This window comes from Chanos chanos, chromosome 3, assembly GCF_902362185.1.
Source record: "Chanos chanos chromosome 3, fChaCha1.1, whole genome shotgun sequence".
Classification (NCBI taxonomy): Eukaryota; Metazoa; Chordata; class Actinopteri; order Gonorynchiformes; family Chanidae; genus Chanos; species Chanos chanos.
In genome coordinates this window covers 35549316-35570000 of record NC_044497.1, presented here as the reverse complement: position 1 = coordinate 35570000, position 20685 = coordinate 35549316, and the positions used below count along the sequence as shown (strand labels likewise).

At 40.9% G+C, this 20685-nt stretch overlaps 1 protein-coding gene across 1 annotated transcript in view; it reads right to left on the bottom strand.

Annotated features, from left to right (window-relative positions):
• nol4lb (nucleolar protein 4-like b) overlaps window positions 1–16082 on the bottom strand; it is a 73687-nt gene extending 57605 nt beyond the window's left edge. Inside the window, exon 1 of the mRNA XM_030769456.1 lies at window positions 15741–16082. Coding sequence (XP_030625316.1) covers window positions 15741–16082 — 342 coding nt within the window. The remainder of the gene's footprint in view (window positions 1–15740) is intronic.
• Window positions 16083–20685: the final 4603 nt, after the last annotated feature.

The following is a 20685-nucleotide window of genomic DNA, read 5'->3' as shown; positions in this document are numbered from 1 at the left end:
AACAAGGTCTTATGAATCCCAGAGGGGAGAGAGACGAGAGAGAGCGAAGAGAGAGAGAGAGAGAGAGCATTTGTGTTGGGAAATGTGGAAATCTTTGAGGATTCCCAGTTTTCCCAAATGGCCATAGGAAAGCTGAGAGTTTTCTGACAGGAGACGTGGGGGAGGATATACTGTGTGTGTGTGTGATTGTGAAAGAGAGAGAGAAAGAGAGAGGAGGTGGGGGTTTTCACCTGAGAAAGAAAAAGAGAAAGAAGAGAGAGTTGTAGCTGTAAACACCAGGTGGTACTCAAAATACTCTTTAAAAGCATTTCAAAAGGGGTGTCATCCACACAGCTGATATCTTCTTGTGTTTTTGCATGTTTGTTTTGTTGTGTAGTTACATTCACTAAGTGCTGAATGATCCCAGTTTCCCTAAATGCCATGCACAACGCATTCATTTTCATTTCAAAGCAGAGACACAATAGACATCCTGCTCTGCTAATTTACCCCAGTCCACAACATCAACACAATTACTGCAGTTACTAATGAAAAACTGTTACCTACAGACCAAAAATCGACTTTCATTGAATTCATATGAATTTGTGATATAAATAGAAAAAAGCTCCATCAGCTCAGAAAGATCACTGTGTCCCTGAAATATAGTATGCCTCTGGAGATTGTATATATATGCGTGTGTATGGAAATAGTTAAAATACAGATCTATATATATATATATATATATATATATATATATATATATATATATATATATATATATATATATATATATACACATACACACACACACACACACCACCACCACATTCACTCGTACCACCTCCCGAAGCACACCATAAGGTGAACCTTGTTACCGTGGAAACCACCACAGAACTCTCGGGCAGGTGTGCAGGGCAGCGGGTTGACACAGTCAAATCTGAAGTGTGTGTGTATGTGTGAGTGTGTATGTGTGTGCGCGCGCGCGCGTGTGTGTGTGTGTGTGTGTATGAGAGAAGACTACCTGATTCTACATACACACAAACACACACACACCCTTGTCAACTCACTTTTTTCATGTAATTTTAAAAGTAAAAAGTTGAGAGAGAGCCTGTTCCTTTACTAATTCGATTTGAATCGTTGTTTAATCATCCGTTAGCATCCTTAACTCATTCGTTGGTGACAGAGCTGACACGGTAGGCATGTTCAGCACAGCTCTGGACAGAGAACAGATTCTACAGACAAAAGGGTAAAATCTGTTGCACTTAAATGACATGGGCATACTTTGGAAATAAATTACAAACTAATATAAAAATGAAAAAGATAAACAGGTAGAAACTTTGTAAACTTTGCCACATAGACAGGGAAGATGGCTAATATCTTTGTTTACTTCCCTATTGTTGAAAATCATTTTGGCAATCATTTTTACAACCTCATTCTGTCACTTCTCCCTGCCTCTCACTTTTAACCGTCCACTTATTCTCTGTTTACTATTCTCCCCTTATCATCTAACTACTGATACTTCCACCCATCCATCCACCCACCTATCCAACCATCCATTTATCCATTCATCCATCCATCCATTCATCCACCCACCCATCCAACCATCCATTCATCCATTCATCCATCCATCATCCATCTATTCATCCACCCATCCATCTAACCATCCATTTATCCATTCATCCATTCATCCATTCATCCACCCATCCATCCATCCATCCATCCATCCATCCAACCATCCATCCATCCATCCATCCATCCAGTCATGCTCATTTTCTGCCTCTGCTCCTTCCCTCTCTGATGTCAGGTAATGGGGCTTACTAAGACAGCCTACACCAGCTTGGAGAATGACTGGATTTAATCTCACTACATTCCTTTCTTACACGTGGGCTAAAGTCATTGTAAGCATGACAGCAACAATGATGATGATGATTGTAGGAGTTGATTGAGACCAAGGTTTAAGATTTGAGATGATAACTATGGAGGAAAACCAGGGTGTAATCCTTACGTAAATGATGACACACAAATGAGAGAAAGAATCAAAATTTTCAGTGAACACACAAAACAAATTCTTGCCTACAAGCACACAAAAATTCACCCCAGAATTAGACTTCACTGTTTTACCTTAAAGCATGTGTGATCACCCCATAGCCTGTGTGTATGTGCGTATATGTTTGTGTGTGTGTGTGTGTGTGTGTGTGTGTGTGTGTGTGTGTGTGTGTGAGACAAAGACTCATGATGCCATGGCACGATGTCTCTCCCCATCCCCCCACGGTTACAGGGCACATCACTGGCCCAGGACGATAGTGGGCGTGACAGCAGCAGCAGCAGCCTCGGTGCAGTCACACACATCCACACACACATGCACATTTGCACAGGGCACAGGAAGGGGGTAGGGATTCACCTCAAGGCAGAGCAGACAGGACAGAGGATGACTTTAACCCCCCGTCCACTCACAGCCCCCTCCTCCCTACTGCCAAGGCACAGAGGTCAAAGTCATATCAGCCAGAGAGGGTACAGTCAGCCTTCCCTGCCCCACACACACACACACACAGACACACACACACACACATATATACATATTCATAGACACTCAAACATACAGACACACACACCCATATACACGTACACATACTCATATATACACACAAACATACACACACAAAATTGTGTGTGTACATTTACGCTATTCCACACAAACATGGTCTTGTATCACTACTACTTACACACTGGAGAGATATAAGTAAATATATGTTTATAAATATGTATGTATGTAGTGTGTGCGTGTGTGTGTGTGTGTGTGTGTGCGCCTGATGGTGTTCCAGATGATTAGGCTGGATGACGGAGGCAAAGGCACGCGCACACACACACACACACACACACACACACACACAGATATGCAAATAAATTAAAACAATCAAAAGCTTCTAGAAAATAGGAAGCATATCCTTTTGGTCTATTTGGCATATTTGGTCTTCAACCAAAGACCCAGCACCTTTTCTCATTCACACACACTTTTCCCTCTCTCCAACCCTCTGCCACTCACTCTTTCCATCTTTGCCCCCAGTCTCTAGGCTTTGGCTCTCTATCCAGCAACATAATTATAGCCTCCTTTTTTCCTCTCTCTCTCTCTCTCTCCCCATCTCTCCCTCTCTCTCAGTCTCCCCCGTCCCGTTCCAAACAGCGCTGTTGCTAGGAGACGCTGAGGGTCGATGTTGGAGATGGTTGCTGGCCCACCCCCACCCCTCAGAGCAGTCCAACACTCAGGATGGAGGGATGGAGGAATGAAGGAATGGAGGGATGAAGTGCAGAGGGGAGGAGGAAAGGCCTCTCAGACATGTGTGCCACACTGTAAGGCAGAGACTCTAACTGCATTTACACATTACACACTCTCTTTCTCTCTCTCACACACACACACACTTTCTCTTACTTTCTCCCTCTTTCTCTCTCTCTCTTTCTCTCTCTCTCTCTCTCTGAAAAACAAGAATATATTAAGAATGTAGAATATCCCGTTCAAAATGCCCAGCCAGTGTGAACAGAGCCAAAATAATAACAACCCAAGACAGTACAACAGACCACCAAAAAGGATAAACATACAAAAAAACCTAGAGAGAGAGAGAGAGAGAGAGAGAGAGAATGGGGGGCTGAGCAGGAGAAAGAGATAAAGATTGACAGGTATGGAGGAGGACAGCATGTATTAGTGTGTGTCTAACATGGGGCAGCTTCAGTTGAGTTAAATGTAAGTGTTGCACCAGGACACAGTTTATGGGCCAGTCTACACCAATAACAACATCAATAAACAAACTGATGACTCAATGATCGGTCTGCTCTGTTCTCACACTCACTCTTTCACTCTCTCTCTCTCTGTATGTATACATACAAGCTGTTATTTCAACTTCCTTTTTTTCTCTCCTTCTCCTTTTGTTTAATCTTATTTTTTTTTGTCATGAGATGTGATGATATATAGAAAGTTAATTGGTGACCAGTTTATTCAGTGTAAATCTTTGTCACAATAAAGATCCCGTTACAAAGACAAAAAATCTTTCACTCTATTTCACATGTTCACACTGCAGTCCAAACATTCACAGTTAAACATTCGGCCTAATTCTCTTCCCCCAATCCTTACACTGTCTCACAGTGCAGCACAATGTAAAGATAGAGCTTTTCTACCAATATAGACCAATGGCCAGATTAACAGCTGTAACTGGTATGTACAGTGAAGTGGAGGTGGTAAAAACATCCTACTGTCATCACATAGACCACATTTGCTGTAAACAACCTCTACTACTTCTCGAACAACGATGATTATTATTATTATTATTATTATTATTATTATTATTATTATTATTATTATTATTATTATCATGCTCTCTGCGGCAGGAAACATGTCAAATACCACTAGTTTAATTACCCAGTGTGGTAACTCACTGTGTGGTAACTCACTGCTACTGGAGTCTGAGCTTTCAGTGATTCTAATGAAGCTGAACATTCTGTTGTCTCCCATGGTCTCTGCTGCCTGCTCTGGGACATCAGGGTAAGTGTGTAGGTTTTGTGTGACACATCCATATATTTTTGTCATGTCGCCCAAATATGCATAGTTTATTATTCTAAATTCACCAAGATCAATGCAGGGAGTTTTTATTTTACACAGCACTCCTTAGGCAACACACACACACACACACGCACGCACACACATACATGTTAGTAAAACACACACCAACACACAGGGACACCAAAAAAAGACACAAACATGTATGGTTTGAACACACAAACACACAAAGACAAACACATGTGCTCACACATTCTAATACAGTTCCACTGAACCAGCTAAGAAGGAACTAACCAAGAACCAACCATGTGCTTCACTGTATATTTACTCTACATTCAGCCACCCACTACATGAACCGTGAGTGAGCCCTAGACAATTTACCCTACAGAAACATGTGGAATTAATCGTAAGTTGAGCTAAAATACTCTTAATCTCTTGCTAAGCAAAAAAGAAAACTAATTTACTTTCTCTGTTCAGCAAGAACCAGTGTGACTGATCTATTTTGGCCTACTATTAGGTCACCTGTGTGTGACTGTGTACTGGTATAACATGCAGTTAGACTTCAGTGCCGAGAGCGTGTGGGACTGCATTACTCTGTAATTTAGTCAAACCCTGAATATATAATATCCACTGTCTCATATGCAAGACTTTAAAAAATCCCTGTGGGAAAATATTTGGAGCATTTCAAGTAATAGTTTTACATTTTTGTTACATTTTTGAGATTTTTCAGTTCTTTTGACAAACCATCATTCTCTTCAAAATGAACCTTTCAGTGAGGTAATGAACGTGGAGAGGTTTGAACTTTGTGCTATAGTTGGATGGAGATCAAGGGAGATCTTTGTCATGTAAAACAGTTCCTCAAAGTTTTCACAAATTAGGAAATTCCCCAGGGAAGTACTGTGGTAAATTCCATTTCCCCTAAATTCTACAAGTCTACATAACACATTACATCACAAAAAGAAAGGAGGCAGAAACTGAGAAAGTATGTGTGAGAGAGAAAGAGAGTCAGTGAGGGATAGAGAGAGAGAGAGAGAGAGAGAGAGAGAGAGAGAGAATTTTCTGAATTTGAACACAAGATTTTAACATCTCATCAGAAGAAAAACAACAAAAAAGCTCTTAATTTAAACTTACAACTCATGGAGAAGAAAATACACCAAATATAGCTGCAAGCAGCAATGAGGGGGCCAAGCAGCCCAGCAGCACAGAGTCGCCATGGCAACTTGATCTGATCTTATTAAAAACATTGCAGTCAGCACCGATAGCAAGATTTATGTAAACTGACACAAGAAGCACATTTGTTAAGAGAAACACATAAACTCTTAGGAGGTAAAAAGTTGTTTTTGCTTATTGCAATGTCCCCCAATTGTCAAATGACACCATAGTTTTTTGCACAATCTCAGGAAGGTATCCTGCATTGATATACCAAGTCTGGTATCAACACATCATAGCCTTGCTGAGATATGCCCTCAGTTCCTGTTTTGCAGCTTCACTGCAGAATTTGTTTGGTGATGACAGACAAATGGTTTTGAGAATAAAAAATCCATCTGATAACTTTTGTGCGGTTAGGTCTGAAGATCATCTGTGCCAAGTTTGATGTTGATTGGGTGAATTTTGTGGCCTGTGAAAAATATTTTAACTTTTCGATAAAATCCAGTATGGCGGCCATAATTATTAGATTGACATGACAAGTTGCCATGTCTTGGCCTTGAGACCTCCAACGGTACCACCAGTTATTTATTTGAATCAGTTATTTAAGGTGAACAAATCAACAGTTATTAGCCAAAACTTTGCTTATTATAACACCCCCCAGTGGTCAAACGACTGAGAGCAGAATGGGGTCCCGAGTCCATATCTCAAGTCTGCTTTTGATACATCAAACCGTGGCTGAGTTAGGGTTAGGGTTAGGGTTAGGGTGATCTCACTTCCTGTTTGGCAGCTTTACCGTTGAATACGATTGCAGAACAGGAAACAGCAACATGTCTAGACCTAAGCATCAGAAAAGGCATGACTTCAAATGACAACCATGATTGCTGACCGAGGATAGGAAGAATAATGAGCAAAAACATGTTTCTTTTTTTTTTAGTATAGCGCCCCTCGAATGGTAAAATAGGGCAATTTTTCCTGCACTCCCTTTGGACAGAGTCTTGAGTCAGTGCCCCAAGTTTGGTGTCAATAGGTCAAAGCATTGATGAAATATGAGCGCACTTCCTGTTTGGTGACTTTGCCACCGATTTCGATTGGCAGTAACAGACGAACACTTTCGAAAATCAAAAATCCATCTGATAAGTTTCATGAGGCTTGGTCTGAACATCATCTGTGCCAAATTTGGTGAAGATTGGACAAAGTTTGTCCAAGGAGTAGCGAAAAACCACTTTTTGATAAAATCCAATATGGCGGATGATGACCTCATAAGTGCGTTGAATTCACCTTGACCCAAGGAATCCAACGGAACCTCAATTTTAAAAATCATATATATGGTTCAAAAGTTATGTGCATAAATATGCTTCAACTTTGACCCGTTGGTGGCGCTAGAGCGCTCAATGTGAAGACATGAAACTTGGTGAGAAGAATCAGGGGACTATCCCCAATCAGCGTGCCAAATTTCACAATTTTTTACCATACAGTTTTAGGGGCTGCCATAGACACCATAGCCAGAAGAAGAAAAAGATGATGGAGAAAGGGTAGAAACACAATGGGAGCTTCGCTGCCTGGCCCCCAGTAAATGCTATCTTAGAAACTTATGAGTCAGTGAGAGTTGTGTCCATGACCAGAAGTTTATAATCTAGGGCTGGAAATCCAATAAATAAAGAGATCTCATACATCAAGATCTCTCACTAATCTTGCACAGAAAGGTGTATTTAACCTTACATAGACAGGTGAGTAGAGTCCCACCGATGTGCTGTTTGAATTCTAATAAGGCTGAAGGCATTGTTGCAGCTACCAAATATTAAATGCCTGAGAACTAAAGGAGACTACTATCCAAAGCTACATTATTAAGTTTTGGTTGTTGTTTTTCTTTCTTTAAAAATAAAAATGATTATGGCTCATTAAAATGCTAAGTATGTTTTGTTAACCATGCAAAAAAATATCCAATTTAGATGTGCTGTAATTAGAGGCAGTAACACAGCTAACTGTGGTAGCAGTCTGGGGGAGGGAGGGTTGAATACTTTCTACACCCACAGTATATATGACAGTGAATATTAATTACTTGGAATTACTAGAGTTCATGGTCTTTCAAAATTGGAAAAAAATAGGAATAGATCTTTCAAAATTTCTCTTTAAATCTACTTATCAGAAATAAAATAATCCAGCACATGACGAGTAGAATACTTTAGGATCTATTATGACGTGATTCATTAGGTCTTTTGTTCTTTTCAGCACACAAACCAAATAATCAATTCATGCTTATCAGCCACTAAGTACTTAAACATGAAAAACTGTGCAGCACTAACTTAGAACGACACACACCCAGACAGACACAAAGACAGAGAGACAGAGAGAGAGAGAGAGAGAGAGAGAGAGAGAGAGAGAGAGAGAGAGAGAGAGAGAGACAGACAGACAGAGAGAGAGAGAGAGAGAGAGAGAGAGAGAGAGAGAGAGAGAGAGAGAGAGACAGAGAGAGAGAGAGAGAGAACCCTTGTGATAGCCACTGGGCTCTGTAATAGTGCTGTGACCTCAGGCTGCTCAGAATCTTTCTCATTCAAGTCAAATCTAAGGGAAGTAGATTTAGTCACACAGAAGAGCATCAGGAGGTTGTGTGTGTGTAGACAACTGTGCTCATGTCTGTGTGTATGGGCACTTGTATGTAAAGGGACAGGGTAGATGGAGGATGTAAAGCATATCCCTCCTCTAAAAGGCCTCAGCAACAAACACAAGTTCCACGAAATGGATAAGTTCTCTCTCTTTCACTTTGTTTCTTTCTCCCTCTGTCTCTTTCCCCCGTATACCAGAACAATGAGTACAAAATTACTGCCAGACCACAATTTACAGCAGTCCAGCCTGCAGAGAGCTGTCTGAACACTCTGTGAGGGGTTTAAAGGGATTTTCTGTGTGTGTGTGTGTGTGTGTGTGTGTGTGTGTTCATGAGAGAGAGAGACAGAGACAGAGAGACAGAGAAGAAACAAAGAAAAGGGTCCAAGGATTGGTTAGTGAAGCATGTCTTGTTACTGTAAAACGTCTCTTTTAGTTTTTCCTCAGTAAGGCACAAAACTGAGACAACAGTTTTACCTGACATGTTCAGTTGTACACTGGTGGATATATTTATACCCCTTGAGTTAGTGTCCATCTGTACCTAAAGCCTTAAACCAATCTCAAGTCCAAACCTGTCCACCTGCTCTCCGACAATACCAATCAATGCCTATTCATTGTACTACCCAAATGTGTGTGTGTGTAAATATCTGTGAGTGTGTGTGTGTGAGTGCGTTTGTGAGAAAGTAAAAATGAGAGAGAACTATCTTAAGAGTAAATTACAATTACTTGTATTGTCTTACTAAACATTAGGTCATGCCAAAAAATAATCACTGAACTGAATGGAAAGAGAGAGAGAGAGACAGAGTGTGTGTGTGTGTGTGTGTGTGTGTGTGTGTGTGTGTGTGTGTTTGTAAAAGGGCAGGTGGGAGCTCTGACTGAATTCTGCCCTGTGTTATTTGATACTGATTAACACTGTGAAACCTGTGTGGAGTTGGTATCCATGACATTGCACCATCCAGAGACAGAGACAGAAAGAGACACGCAGAGAGAGAGAGAGAATTCGAGAAGGTGGTCCAATCCAGAGCCTCTCTTACCCCTCCCCTAGAATATTCTAGATCATTCAAGATTGGAACAGATCATGATGTATATTGTAATAACTTGAGTTGTCTCTGTAATAACTCTTCCTTTGTCTTTTCTTGTCCTTCTTACATATACCAGCATTTTCCCAATTCACTCTCTCCTCTCCTGTCCTAAAATCAATTTGTTCAGTTGCAGTTTGACCACACCTAAGCCATCATACAATACCATTTACTGATTAAAAAAATGGAGGCCCAACATAAGAGAAAAAAACACACAGACACACAAAAAAAACTTGCTTTAACCTACCATTCATTCTCCTGCTCGAGGGGAGTAAGCATGAGGAACAAATAGGGTGACTGTGGTAATGGTAAACTGGAGAAAAACGTATCAAATCAGTTTATCAGTTTAAATTTGTCAGTTCGTCAACATGGACTTGCCTCATGGTTCCATATCTGGGCTCTGTTTTTGAATGAGACAAAAGCAGCGCATAAAAATATGAGGAGCTAGAGAAGAACCTGTTGGCATGCTGTGTTAGGAAGGGCAGCAGCAGCCAAGAGAAAGAGAGTTTTAACAGCACCCCTCAAAACATCAGGCCTCTATGGATGCCCTTTTAGAGAAATAACCTGAATTAATTTCCACTAATGGTGTCTGATTTCAGGTTTACACACAAACACACACATACATTCATACAGAGAGAGAGAGAGCAAGAGCAGAGACAGACAAACACACTCAGAATCACAGCAAATTCACAGTCTGGGTGCCAACTTACAACAGCAACCTACACATACACATTCCCTCTCTCACATATGTATACACACACACACACACACACACACACACACCCACTACAAACGTGTATATCCAAAGGTAGGCTACAAATCACACTTGACATATACATATACACACACATTCACATCAATCCTGCCATTATACCTCCAAAGTTCCAATCTCCATATCCCATATACACCCACAATATCCATTCGCACGCACGCACACACACACACACACACACACACACACACACACACACACCCCAACACCTCCCCTCCCCCCACCACACACACACACCCCAACACCCCCCTCCCCCCACCACACACACACACACACACACACACACACACATACTTGACCCAGGTCTTCCCCCCAGGCCCAAGATGTGCAGATCCTGTCCCAGGGCAAGGGGCATAGAGGGTTCTGTCAATCCAACTCAATTTAGGCTATTTATTAGTGTGGGTTGAGGGTCTCTGGTAGGTTAGAGATCCCAGGGCAGATAGCGGGTTGTGTGTGTGCGTATGTGTGTGTGTGTGCATGTCCCAATTACATTTACCCAACCCCCCCCCCCCAGACCCAAATCAAAGAATTACGGTCAGAAACATCCACAGTCAATTGTCATGTGTGGATGTGTAGCTAGAGAGTGTGAGAAAGGCACAGAGTAGTACTGCTAGGACCATACATATTAAACAATAATGAAATATCACACAAATAACCAAATAAATTCATGAAAGAAATAAAAAAAAACATACACATATTCACAGGAATTTCAGATGTCACATACACACAGATTCACAGATACACACAAATCACACACGCACACACACAAACACATGAAACACATAACACAGAGACTCACAAATATCTAATTTTCTTTGACTCTCTCTGCCTCTCTCTGTCTTATTGTTCTCAATCCAGTCCTCAGGCACCCCTGTTCTCCATGTGCTAAGCTACCACAGCTAAGCACTCCCACACCTGATTCAGCTGATCAGATCATGACTGAACAGTGACTGACTCTCTCTCTCTGTCCGACTCAGGCCACTGAACTAAGAGGCAAATATGCCTCTGTCTCTCTTTATTTTCATTCAGTCATGGAACACAAGTAGAGCACTCACAGTCATGTGAGTTTTGATCTTATTTTTATTGTCGAGTATCACAAATTGTCACACACACACACACACACACACACACACACACAGACACTCCAGGTCTAAAGATTAACTGGTAAACTGATACCCGATGCCAGTATATGCTGCTTCCAAAATTCTAAATCCCTGCCCTGCACCCAAACCACCCCCCCCCAACCCCCACCCCCAAACGCCCGCCCCCTCAGCCACCCAGCCAACCACCCAACCCTTCTCCTCCCCTACTTCCCTCCTCTTCTTCACTCCTCTTCTCTCTACCCCATTCTCCCTCCTTTCTTCCACTGTCTCGCCTGGTTTCACTTCTCCTTTTTCTACTCCTTTCTAAGTTCTGCGTAAAACAACAACTGGCAAAAATCTCAGGGACTCTGCCAGTGAGCACAGAGCGACATCACAAATGCAGATGAGAAAACACGCTGCATCGAGTTGATCGCTGGAACTTTCAGAAAGAGAGAGAAAGAAAGAGAGAGAGAGAGAGAGAGAGAGAGAGCGAGAGAGCGAGAGATGGGGGGGGGCAGGGGAAGGAGAGGAACGTTAAGGGCTATTATTAGTGTGTGCAGAGACGCTGGTGTCAACTGCATGTGATGGCTGAGCCATGCCACCGTTTCCTCCTGGCCCCCACACATACTCCCTTTCTCTCCCATTTTAACCCCCCCTCCACCCACCTCTGCTGTTCTGTCTCTCTTTCTCTCTGTCAAGTTTTCATTCTTTCTGGTCATACATCCTGTATTTTTCAAAGTAGTTATTCTCTTTCTTTCAATCTCTGAAACCGTCTGTCAGATAACGTGTGGGACTCAGGCAACGAGCAGACACATGTCGCATTTTGATAATTCAGGTTGTGAAAGATACCATTTCTGTTCCCTTTTTGAGACTGACAGACCAAATAGTCGGAGAGACTGAATATGATGGTCACACTTCATAGATCTGTTTTGTTTTTTTGGGGTGGGGGTGGGGGTGGGGGGGCGGGGTTTGGGTGGGGTGCTGGCCTTACATATTGATATAAATGCTATTTGACTAATATTGTACTTGGTCAGGCTTGGACAGCTCTTTGTGTTACTAGGCAGGGGAAAACCCAGGCTGGTGGCTCAGTGGATAAAGCTTTTGAGGGGTGTGTGGTGTGTGTATATTGGAGAAGTAATCTGTCGCTATACGCACAATGCTTATACAGGTTCATAAGGTGATTTCATGATCATAAATGCATGCAAATGTATTACTCATGCTGTAAGGTACAGTGTCGTATTACATAATAAGGTGTTATAGTGCATAATATTGTATTGCATCATAATGAGTTACAGTATTTTACACTGTATTATGTCATAATGAGTTATTGCTTTATATAGTATTAAGCCACAGTGAGTAAAAATGTATTGTATTCTGTCATAACGTTTTATAGTTTATTATACTGTATTGCATCATAATGTTTTGTAGTTTATTAGAATGCATTGTGTCATAATGTGTTATAGTACATAGGGACTTTATGCAATGCATTATATATATATGTATATAAATTTACTTATGTATGTGTGCCTGAAAATTTTGGTCGGGCTTTGTACAGTGGTGTCTGATAACATTACTGAGGTAATCCCTCTTTGCTAATACTATAGGCATATCAAAAGTCTTTAAAAGTCTGTCTGTCTTTCTGTCTGTGTATCTCTCACTCTTTGTCTCACTCTCACTCCTCTCCAACCTGTCTGCCTTTGCTGTTTCTCTTCTTAAGTTCTCTCACTCTCATCTGTAAAAAAAAGGTGTGCGCACTCTTCAGCCAATCAGAGACCACAGCATTAGGTTGATCTTAAAAAAACAAAACAAAACAAAAGCAGAACACCAAAACTCCAGGACTACATTTGAACCTCCTGTTCACAGCATAGTCATCATCAGCCCCCCCCCCAGCACATAGTCACTCACACACGTACACATACACACACACACACAAACACACACACACTACAGATTTGCATTATCATCTGCTCCTGTGTGCTCATCATCACAATGTTATTTTATAGAGTAAAGGCTCAAAAAGGTTACAGTCAGATAAGAGCTTCCACTTATTTCCAAGACTTGCATCCAACTGTAAACCACTCAATGCATAAACCACTGGTTCATATATGCATACACTCCTCCTTCCCTCTTTTTTGTATTCAAATTAGCTACTAATTCACACATCCTCACTGATTTCTCTCCAGATTAAGATTAGAGCCCATAAAGAAAGAGGACTTTTCACAAAAGCTGATCCCCGCTCTGTAGACTGGTATAAGTGGAGTACACTATAATGACACTAGAATGACAAAAAAAAAAGATTGGGAATAGCTGTGAACACTGTGCCATTCTGGAAAGACCAAATCACATACAATGACCTGTAAACACTCAGAGAGTAGAACTAAACATATACACACATACGCATTCAGCATTTGGCCAAAATGTTTCTTTTCAATCTCAGTCAACCCAGATGGCAATGAGAATGTGGACAAGTATGGTTTGCCATATCTTACTGTTACTGCCTACCACACAGAACACGTGTGTGTGTGTGTGTGTGTGTGTGTGTGTGTGTGTGTGTACCAGACTGTGGAAAAACTGTCCTTCAGTCTAATGTCTCCATTGAACCAACTCTGAGGACCTAATGATGGAGGTAAATAGAAGAGCAACAAAAAGGGGAGAGCAGAGAGCCAAAAAGTCTCTGGGTGGCTTCAGCACACTTCATCATACACTCAGGAAAAAAAGACTCCTCTTTCCTTCTATTCTCTCTGTCCACGTCTCATTTTTTGTATTCTTTCCAAAATGCCTAAAAACAGCTTATATTGTCTCATCAACAATAACAGAGACAGTCAGGTTTAATAAGTTCCCAATTTTTCAGCTGGACTAGAGCAGAAGCATGCAACACTCCTATTGGAAAGTTTCGGTCCTCCTCAAACACACCGGACTTGACTAATCAAGGTCCTGGACATGCTATGGATTGTGGAGTCAGGAGTGTATTAGACTAAGCCAGGAATAAAACCATGCAGGAGCACCTCTTCTCTAATTGGAGACGTCGCTATAGCTACCACTGAGGCAGACATAAGTCTTCTGATGGTAAGAAGAAGATTTAAAGTTGTGAGGGTAATGGACAGAGAATCTTTCTATTCAACATCATCTCTGTATCATTTTCTCTCACTTAATTAACCATTTTCTGGATGAATCTGGAAGGAAGCAAAATGGCACTAAATAACTGGCAACAGAGATGACATGAGTGAATCAATGAATAAGTGATATCAGTAATACCAAAGCTGAATCAATCTGAAACATGACAGCTTCCAATAAGATGTATATGTAGGGCTCTCTTGTGCTCTCTCTCTTCTGTTCCTAACCCCAAACTACCTATTCTTCGGGGATATGAAGACAACCATTATCAATAGTTTGCATGCCCGTATAATAATGAACCTCTTAGCAGCGGATCTTTTAAATGGTTCTATTCATTTCTCTATAATGGAGTCCACTCGCCATGAACAGTCAGTCAACAGGACACAAAAAAGCGTGTCACCAAACCAACCTGCAGCGCTACAACATTATATTATTTAAACCATTGACAAGATATTATAATCACCAAAATTACGACCAGATATTAATCGTACAGGCTGATCAACAAGAATTTGTATCACCTCTTATAATATTCTGGACTTAGTTTATTTATATGTGTATTTCCCTTTTATTTACTTTACTTTCATTGCAACAAAATTTCGCTCATGTTTAAAGAAAAGGAAAAAATTCTCTCTTGTTCAGGTTTTCGGACAGGCATACGAAATAAACCGAGCCAACAAAGCAGCCTTTGACACATTCAGAGAAGTCTAAAACGAGGTATGTTATGCCTACCCTCTTGTAACTGCCACCTCTAAAACCACGACGGGTTTAAGCGTTGCCCCGGGACACCATGTTGAGTGGGCTTTAGTGGAAAAGCGTGCATAATGTGTTGTCTTCTATCTTTACGTCAAATTAACAGCATGAGCGGCTATTCAGTAATATCCAGCTCTATAATTGTAATCGTAGGCAATTAAATGGAATTTGATCGCATGGGATGAGGCGAGCTAATTATGAGATGGAGGCTCCTAGGGAACTAAACTAAAACAAAAAAATGGCCAACATGGCATTGAGATCAACAATCTGTGCAGAGAGAGAGAGAGAGAGAGAGAGAGAGAGAGAGAGAGAGAAAGAGAGAGATGATTATTCCGGTATTATCAGACCTGTGGCACAAGGCGACTGTCTAGCGTTATTAACTGCGCGCAGATCTAGCCGTTTTGGGGGTGGTAGGCTAATGCCAGCCGCAGGCATGGCACAGATCGTCAGTGCCAGTGAGGACGGGGCGGAGAGGCGCACTACACACAAGACAGCAAAGGCTGCTTTAAAACCACCCCTATGAAGTTTCCAACGGCTCACCGTGTGTGTGTGTGTGTGTGTGAGTGCGCAGGACAAAACATTTATTTGCATAGGCAAATGTGTAAAGCTGTTACGCGGTCGCTTGCATGGACCAAGAAAACAAGGAGAAACAAGGAAACACTTATACTAACCGTTGCCTTAATAGGGACGTACAGGACCGGTTTGTCCGAAGCTCCGTTTTTCCCGTGATCCCCGTCGCTATTCCCGACTTGGAAACCTTTGGATTTCACCCAGAACTTAAATTTTGCGTTGATGTGGTTGCTTTCGATGTAGACGCTGCTGTCCGACTCGTCGCTCTGCAGAAGGGTCTGGAGTATTTTGTTATATTTACGCCGAGTGACAGTCTTTGTTTTACCCGAGTCTCCGTAAGTGCGAAGACACCAGTCCTGAAATTCGCCAAACATCTCCCCTTCAGACCCGACGGGGCTTCGGCTGCCTTTCGTTAAATCTACGCTCGTTTTTTTGCTTGCCATGGCTTTCTCGCTCTTTGCCTGAATCGCCCCAAGCTCCCTCAATCGAAATAAATTATTTCTTTTGTGATTCACGCTTTAAATGAAAGATATTCACTTAAGAAAATGCTATAGCTCACGAAATAGGTGTTTCCCCGTCGAACAATGAGCCAAAATCTTTCTCTGTGTGGATTTGTGTATCCTCACACCTGTTTGCAGAGCCGTTTCGCCTCCCGTCCCAAAGGATATCAAACAAATGTCAGACCCACATGTGTACTGTTGAGGAACTGAAAGTGGGGGCTGTCCTACAAAACGGGTCTCTTCCACCTGTGTGCGTTCGACCCTGGGTTCCTTAGCAAATTATTTTCGCTACGTGAAACGTTATATCCATAGATCGTCAAAAAGAAATTAAAATAGAATAGCTTGCTCGCATGAAATTAACCCGTTATGTTTGAACATTAGCGAGCACATACAGTCGTTAAAGTCTCTTTGTTTGGGCTGCACCGGTCGGTTGAACAAATGAAGCAAGCCAGGCTGGGTTAAATAACCTGCTACACCCCCTTGCGCTCCACCTGAAATTGCTTACCACCTGTTAGAAGGGAGCCGACTGTGCGCCTGTCCCAAGCCGCCGTTCGTCGTCTATCCGCGTAGGGAAAGAGTGAGATGAATTGACAGACGTTCTGATTCTCGTCGAGGGCTTTAAAATACGAGATGACAGCATAAAACCCACAAGCCTTATGTGAATAACCCGAAGCACGGACCGATCCCTGCGTTGGCGACCCTACGTCGACGGGACTGGGTGCGCAAGGACAACTAAAATACAGGAAGTGCGCTTGTCACAAGAGCCTAAAATGAACACAAAGCACACTCGCAGTCCCATAACTGAGATGACTCTATATGGGAAATAACAGTTTGGTTTCTCCTTTTAAAGAACGATGCCTTTGTTAAACTCTGTGTAGTGTGTGTGTGTGTGTGTGTGTGTGTGTGCGTGCGCGCGGGCGCGCGTGTGCTGTGTGTGAGAGAGGTGAAATATAAAAGGCAGGTGAAGGTTACGTTTTAAAGTGTGGGTTTTTATCTTATTTTTATATTAATTTTATTTTCATTCCATGCAACGAAATAACACTTATGTGATAACGGTCTTATTTAAAGGGAACATGTCATTTCAGAGACATGGATAAAGAATCGGTTAAAAAATGATTATAGTTTTGAATAACATGGCTACATTCATTCTTCAAACCGCCACAAAACAGCTGCAGGTCAATAACATGTCTGTTAACTGTCTTGTTTTCTCTATGCTCTCATTTCACCATGTTGTCCCAGTCGCTTCACAAGAACCAGATGTCATCATGCATAAACAAACAAACACCCAAAACAATTCAAAATACATCCATTGCAGTTCTAAAATTATATTCTATCAATAGACCAGTGCCTGTTTGTCTCTGATAGAGTTCTAAACATTCCAGGCCAGTCCTATGTGTTTTTTTTCTGTTCTCTTTTGTTTTTTAGGGATTTTATATGTAGCATACTTAATCGAGAAGACAGCAAAGAGAAGAATGAAAGAACAAAAGAAAGACAGAGAACTGCTTCAAAAAACAAGAACATCGCTCGGACCAAATGACTGGACATCTTACTGGGCTTCTCTGTGTTTCTCTCTCTCTCTCTCTCTCTCTCTCTCTCTCTCTCTCTCTCCCAAGATAGCTTGTGTTTGATGTAGTTTTGGCAGTGAAACAGATGGATATGAGGTTGCTCAGAACAGTAATACTTCATAGACGTGATACATGTAAATACTCAAGGATACCTGTCTTCTTTTAATATCAGCACTCTATTTTAAAACCGTTGAAAACAATTCATAAAATACCAAAATAAAATAAAACAAAGTTACTGAAAATAAAGCCCCATCTCATGTTTCTGAGTTGCTCTTTACGCCTTTCCCTTAAAGTGTATCAGTCCAGAAATGAGAAGCCAAGTGCATCTGAACCAGTTAGGACTCAGGTATATATTTCAGCTGCTGCCAAAGAAACAGAGAGTCAGGGTTGAGAAGGATATTCCCTTCTGGTGTCCTAGGTGAAAGACACACACACACACAGACACACACATGCACATACATGAACACACACTTACAGAGAAAATGAGAAAGAGATCTTGTACAGCAGAGGCAAAATATTTAAAAATCCTCACAATCTTTCTGTCTCTGTGAAATACTGCAGTACATCTGTGTTGCCTCTGTATGGTTAATTATGTATTATTTATTTATTTTTATTTATTTATTAAACTTAATTTAGCTTTTCTCCCTATGTGTGCATATTCATACATCCTGTTTTCAAATTCATCTTACATTTTCATCGTTATAACAGCTTAATCTTGCCTTCGATATCAAGTTGCATTTTTTCATATTTCTGTCCTGATTCTATCCTGCTGTACATGTAACTAGTATGTAACGCTTTGTTTAATCTTTTGACCTCTCCGATGTTTTTCATTTGATACATTTTTATCAAGGCAACTGAGCCTCTGGGCATTCTTAAAGATATTTCCAGTAAAAACAGATGTATGAGAAAGAATTTGTTCATATTTATGGAAAAATATAAACAATGTTTTGGAAATAAACAGCAATTAACAATGAAACCAGTTCGCTCAGAGAGCATATATTTTAAAGACAATTCCTATTCACTGAACAACTCTTTTCATCATCTGTCATTAGGAAAAGGACTAAACATGGTTTTTGCCTGCAAAAAGAAGTGATCACCTTCAATAATAATTTATTGGACAAATTGTGATGCTACTGACTTTTTTATTGCATATGTTGCACATTCTCTGTTTCTCATAGTGTAACTTGAACATTTGTTTTCACTTTCTTAAAAGGTGCCACAAATAGATTTACCATTCAGTGTAAATTTTTTGGACGATAAAGAAACTCTGTGTCACATGTAAACATTATAACAAGATCATACTAAGAGTCCTTAATGGATGCTAAAGGAAGGGACCACCTCTTAACTTTATTCAAATACAATTCAGAAGTGTCAGTGTTTTAAAGAGGAAGATAAACATTTTGGCTCCGTTTGTTGCTTAATCAGCGACACCCCCTCTGCTTTCTGAAAATTGCGTCCCACCCAAACATGTTGGATGGAGAAATGTAGGCCGAAAAAGAGGTCAAATGTAAATGTTGTAAATAACTTAGCTCTGTCAGTTTCTGTCCTCGTGGTCAGATGAATTCAATAAAAATACTCACGTGAAGCATTCTTTCATATTTCAATCACAAGCTGATTATTGGAAATTAGTCATTAAAAATAGCTATATGAACACTTAAGATTTGACTCCTATAGAAAAGACAGGAGCAGCACACACTCTTGTAGTACACTAGTGAAAGAACAATGAGTTTGAATAGTAATGTGCCATGTGTGAGCTGGGTTTAAGTCTGACCCATAACAAAAACAATCAGCATAAGGTCATTCTATGTCAAATGCTGAGGAGCACATCTCCAGATTCTTGTATGTATGTTAGTGAGGAAAATTCACTTACCATTGAGCTCTGCTTATTAAATGAACCCGTGCCCAACTACCAACATGGGATTTCTCTCTCTCTCTCTCTCTCTCTCTCTCTATTTCTGTGTGTGTGTGTGTGTGTGTGTGTGTTGATGAAAGTACATTTAAACAATGTTAATACAAAAGGACTTTTTGTTGCCCTGTTTGTTTGGGCAAAAACAGCAAATGTGTGATGGAACTTACAATTCCACTTGAAATAAGAATACTTTTTTTTTTTACTGATTTGTAAAGTCAAGCAGAGTACTTTGTCAACAATTTTGATAAACTTTCATTTTATTTTAATCACCAAAGTTTAAGTGAATTTTTAGGATATGTGCATGGTTAATAAGGATAAGTGATAAGGATCTGTGTTGATCTGTTTTTTAGTCACAGTTGTCTCTCTGTGTTCAGTCCGTCTGTGCTGCATGTCATGAGGTCCATCGCTGCAATATTAGTTGGCTATTTCAAAATCCTGAGACGACTCACACTAAATACCATTGTGAGGCAGTTGAAGTGCGGGACAGTTCTGAGGAACAGAAATACACTCTTTCATTGTCTCTCTCAGCGCAGAGTCAAATGCACCCACTCAGCAAAACTGAGGGTCCAAACGAAAAACAGCAAACCGCACGATGGAAGAGCTGCATATTGAAATAGGCCTTCACTTTGGGAAGTGAAAGTGCATTACAAAACTCTCCTGTCTCCCTTTCTCAGTCTCTTTTTCCCCTTTTCTATCTCTGGAGCAGAGGGGAGAGAGTGAGACAAAACGAGAGAAGCAGAGAGAGAAGAAGAGGATCAGTCGTGTGTGGTTAGTCTGATCATGTCTTTTCTCTGAAACGTTAGTCACTGTCTGTCGAAATCACAACCGTCTCACTGGGACCAGAGGACCAGTGTTTGTGCCGTCTGTCTCTCTCTCTGATTTCAGTATTGATTAATCATTGTGTTTACTGTCATCCTCTCTAACATATCCAGGCTTTTATTTATTCAGGCTTTTGTATCACGCTGTTTGTTTTTCACGATTTATTTTACATTTTAATCACTGGGCACCTCATATGGTAGCAACTGCACATTCAGTCAAGAGAGAAAGAAAGAAAAAAGAGACAGAGATCAAG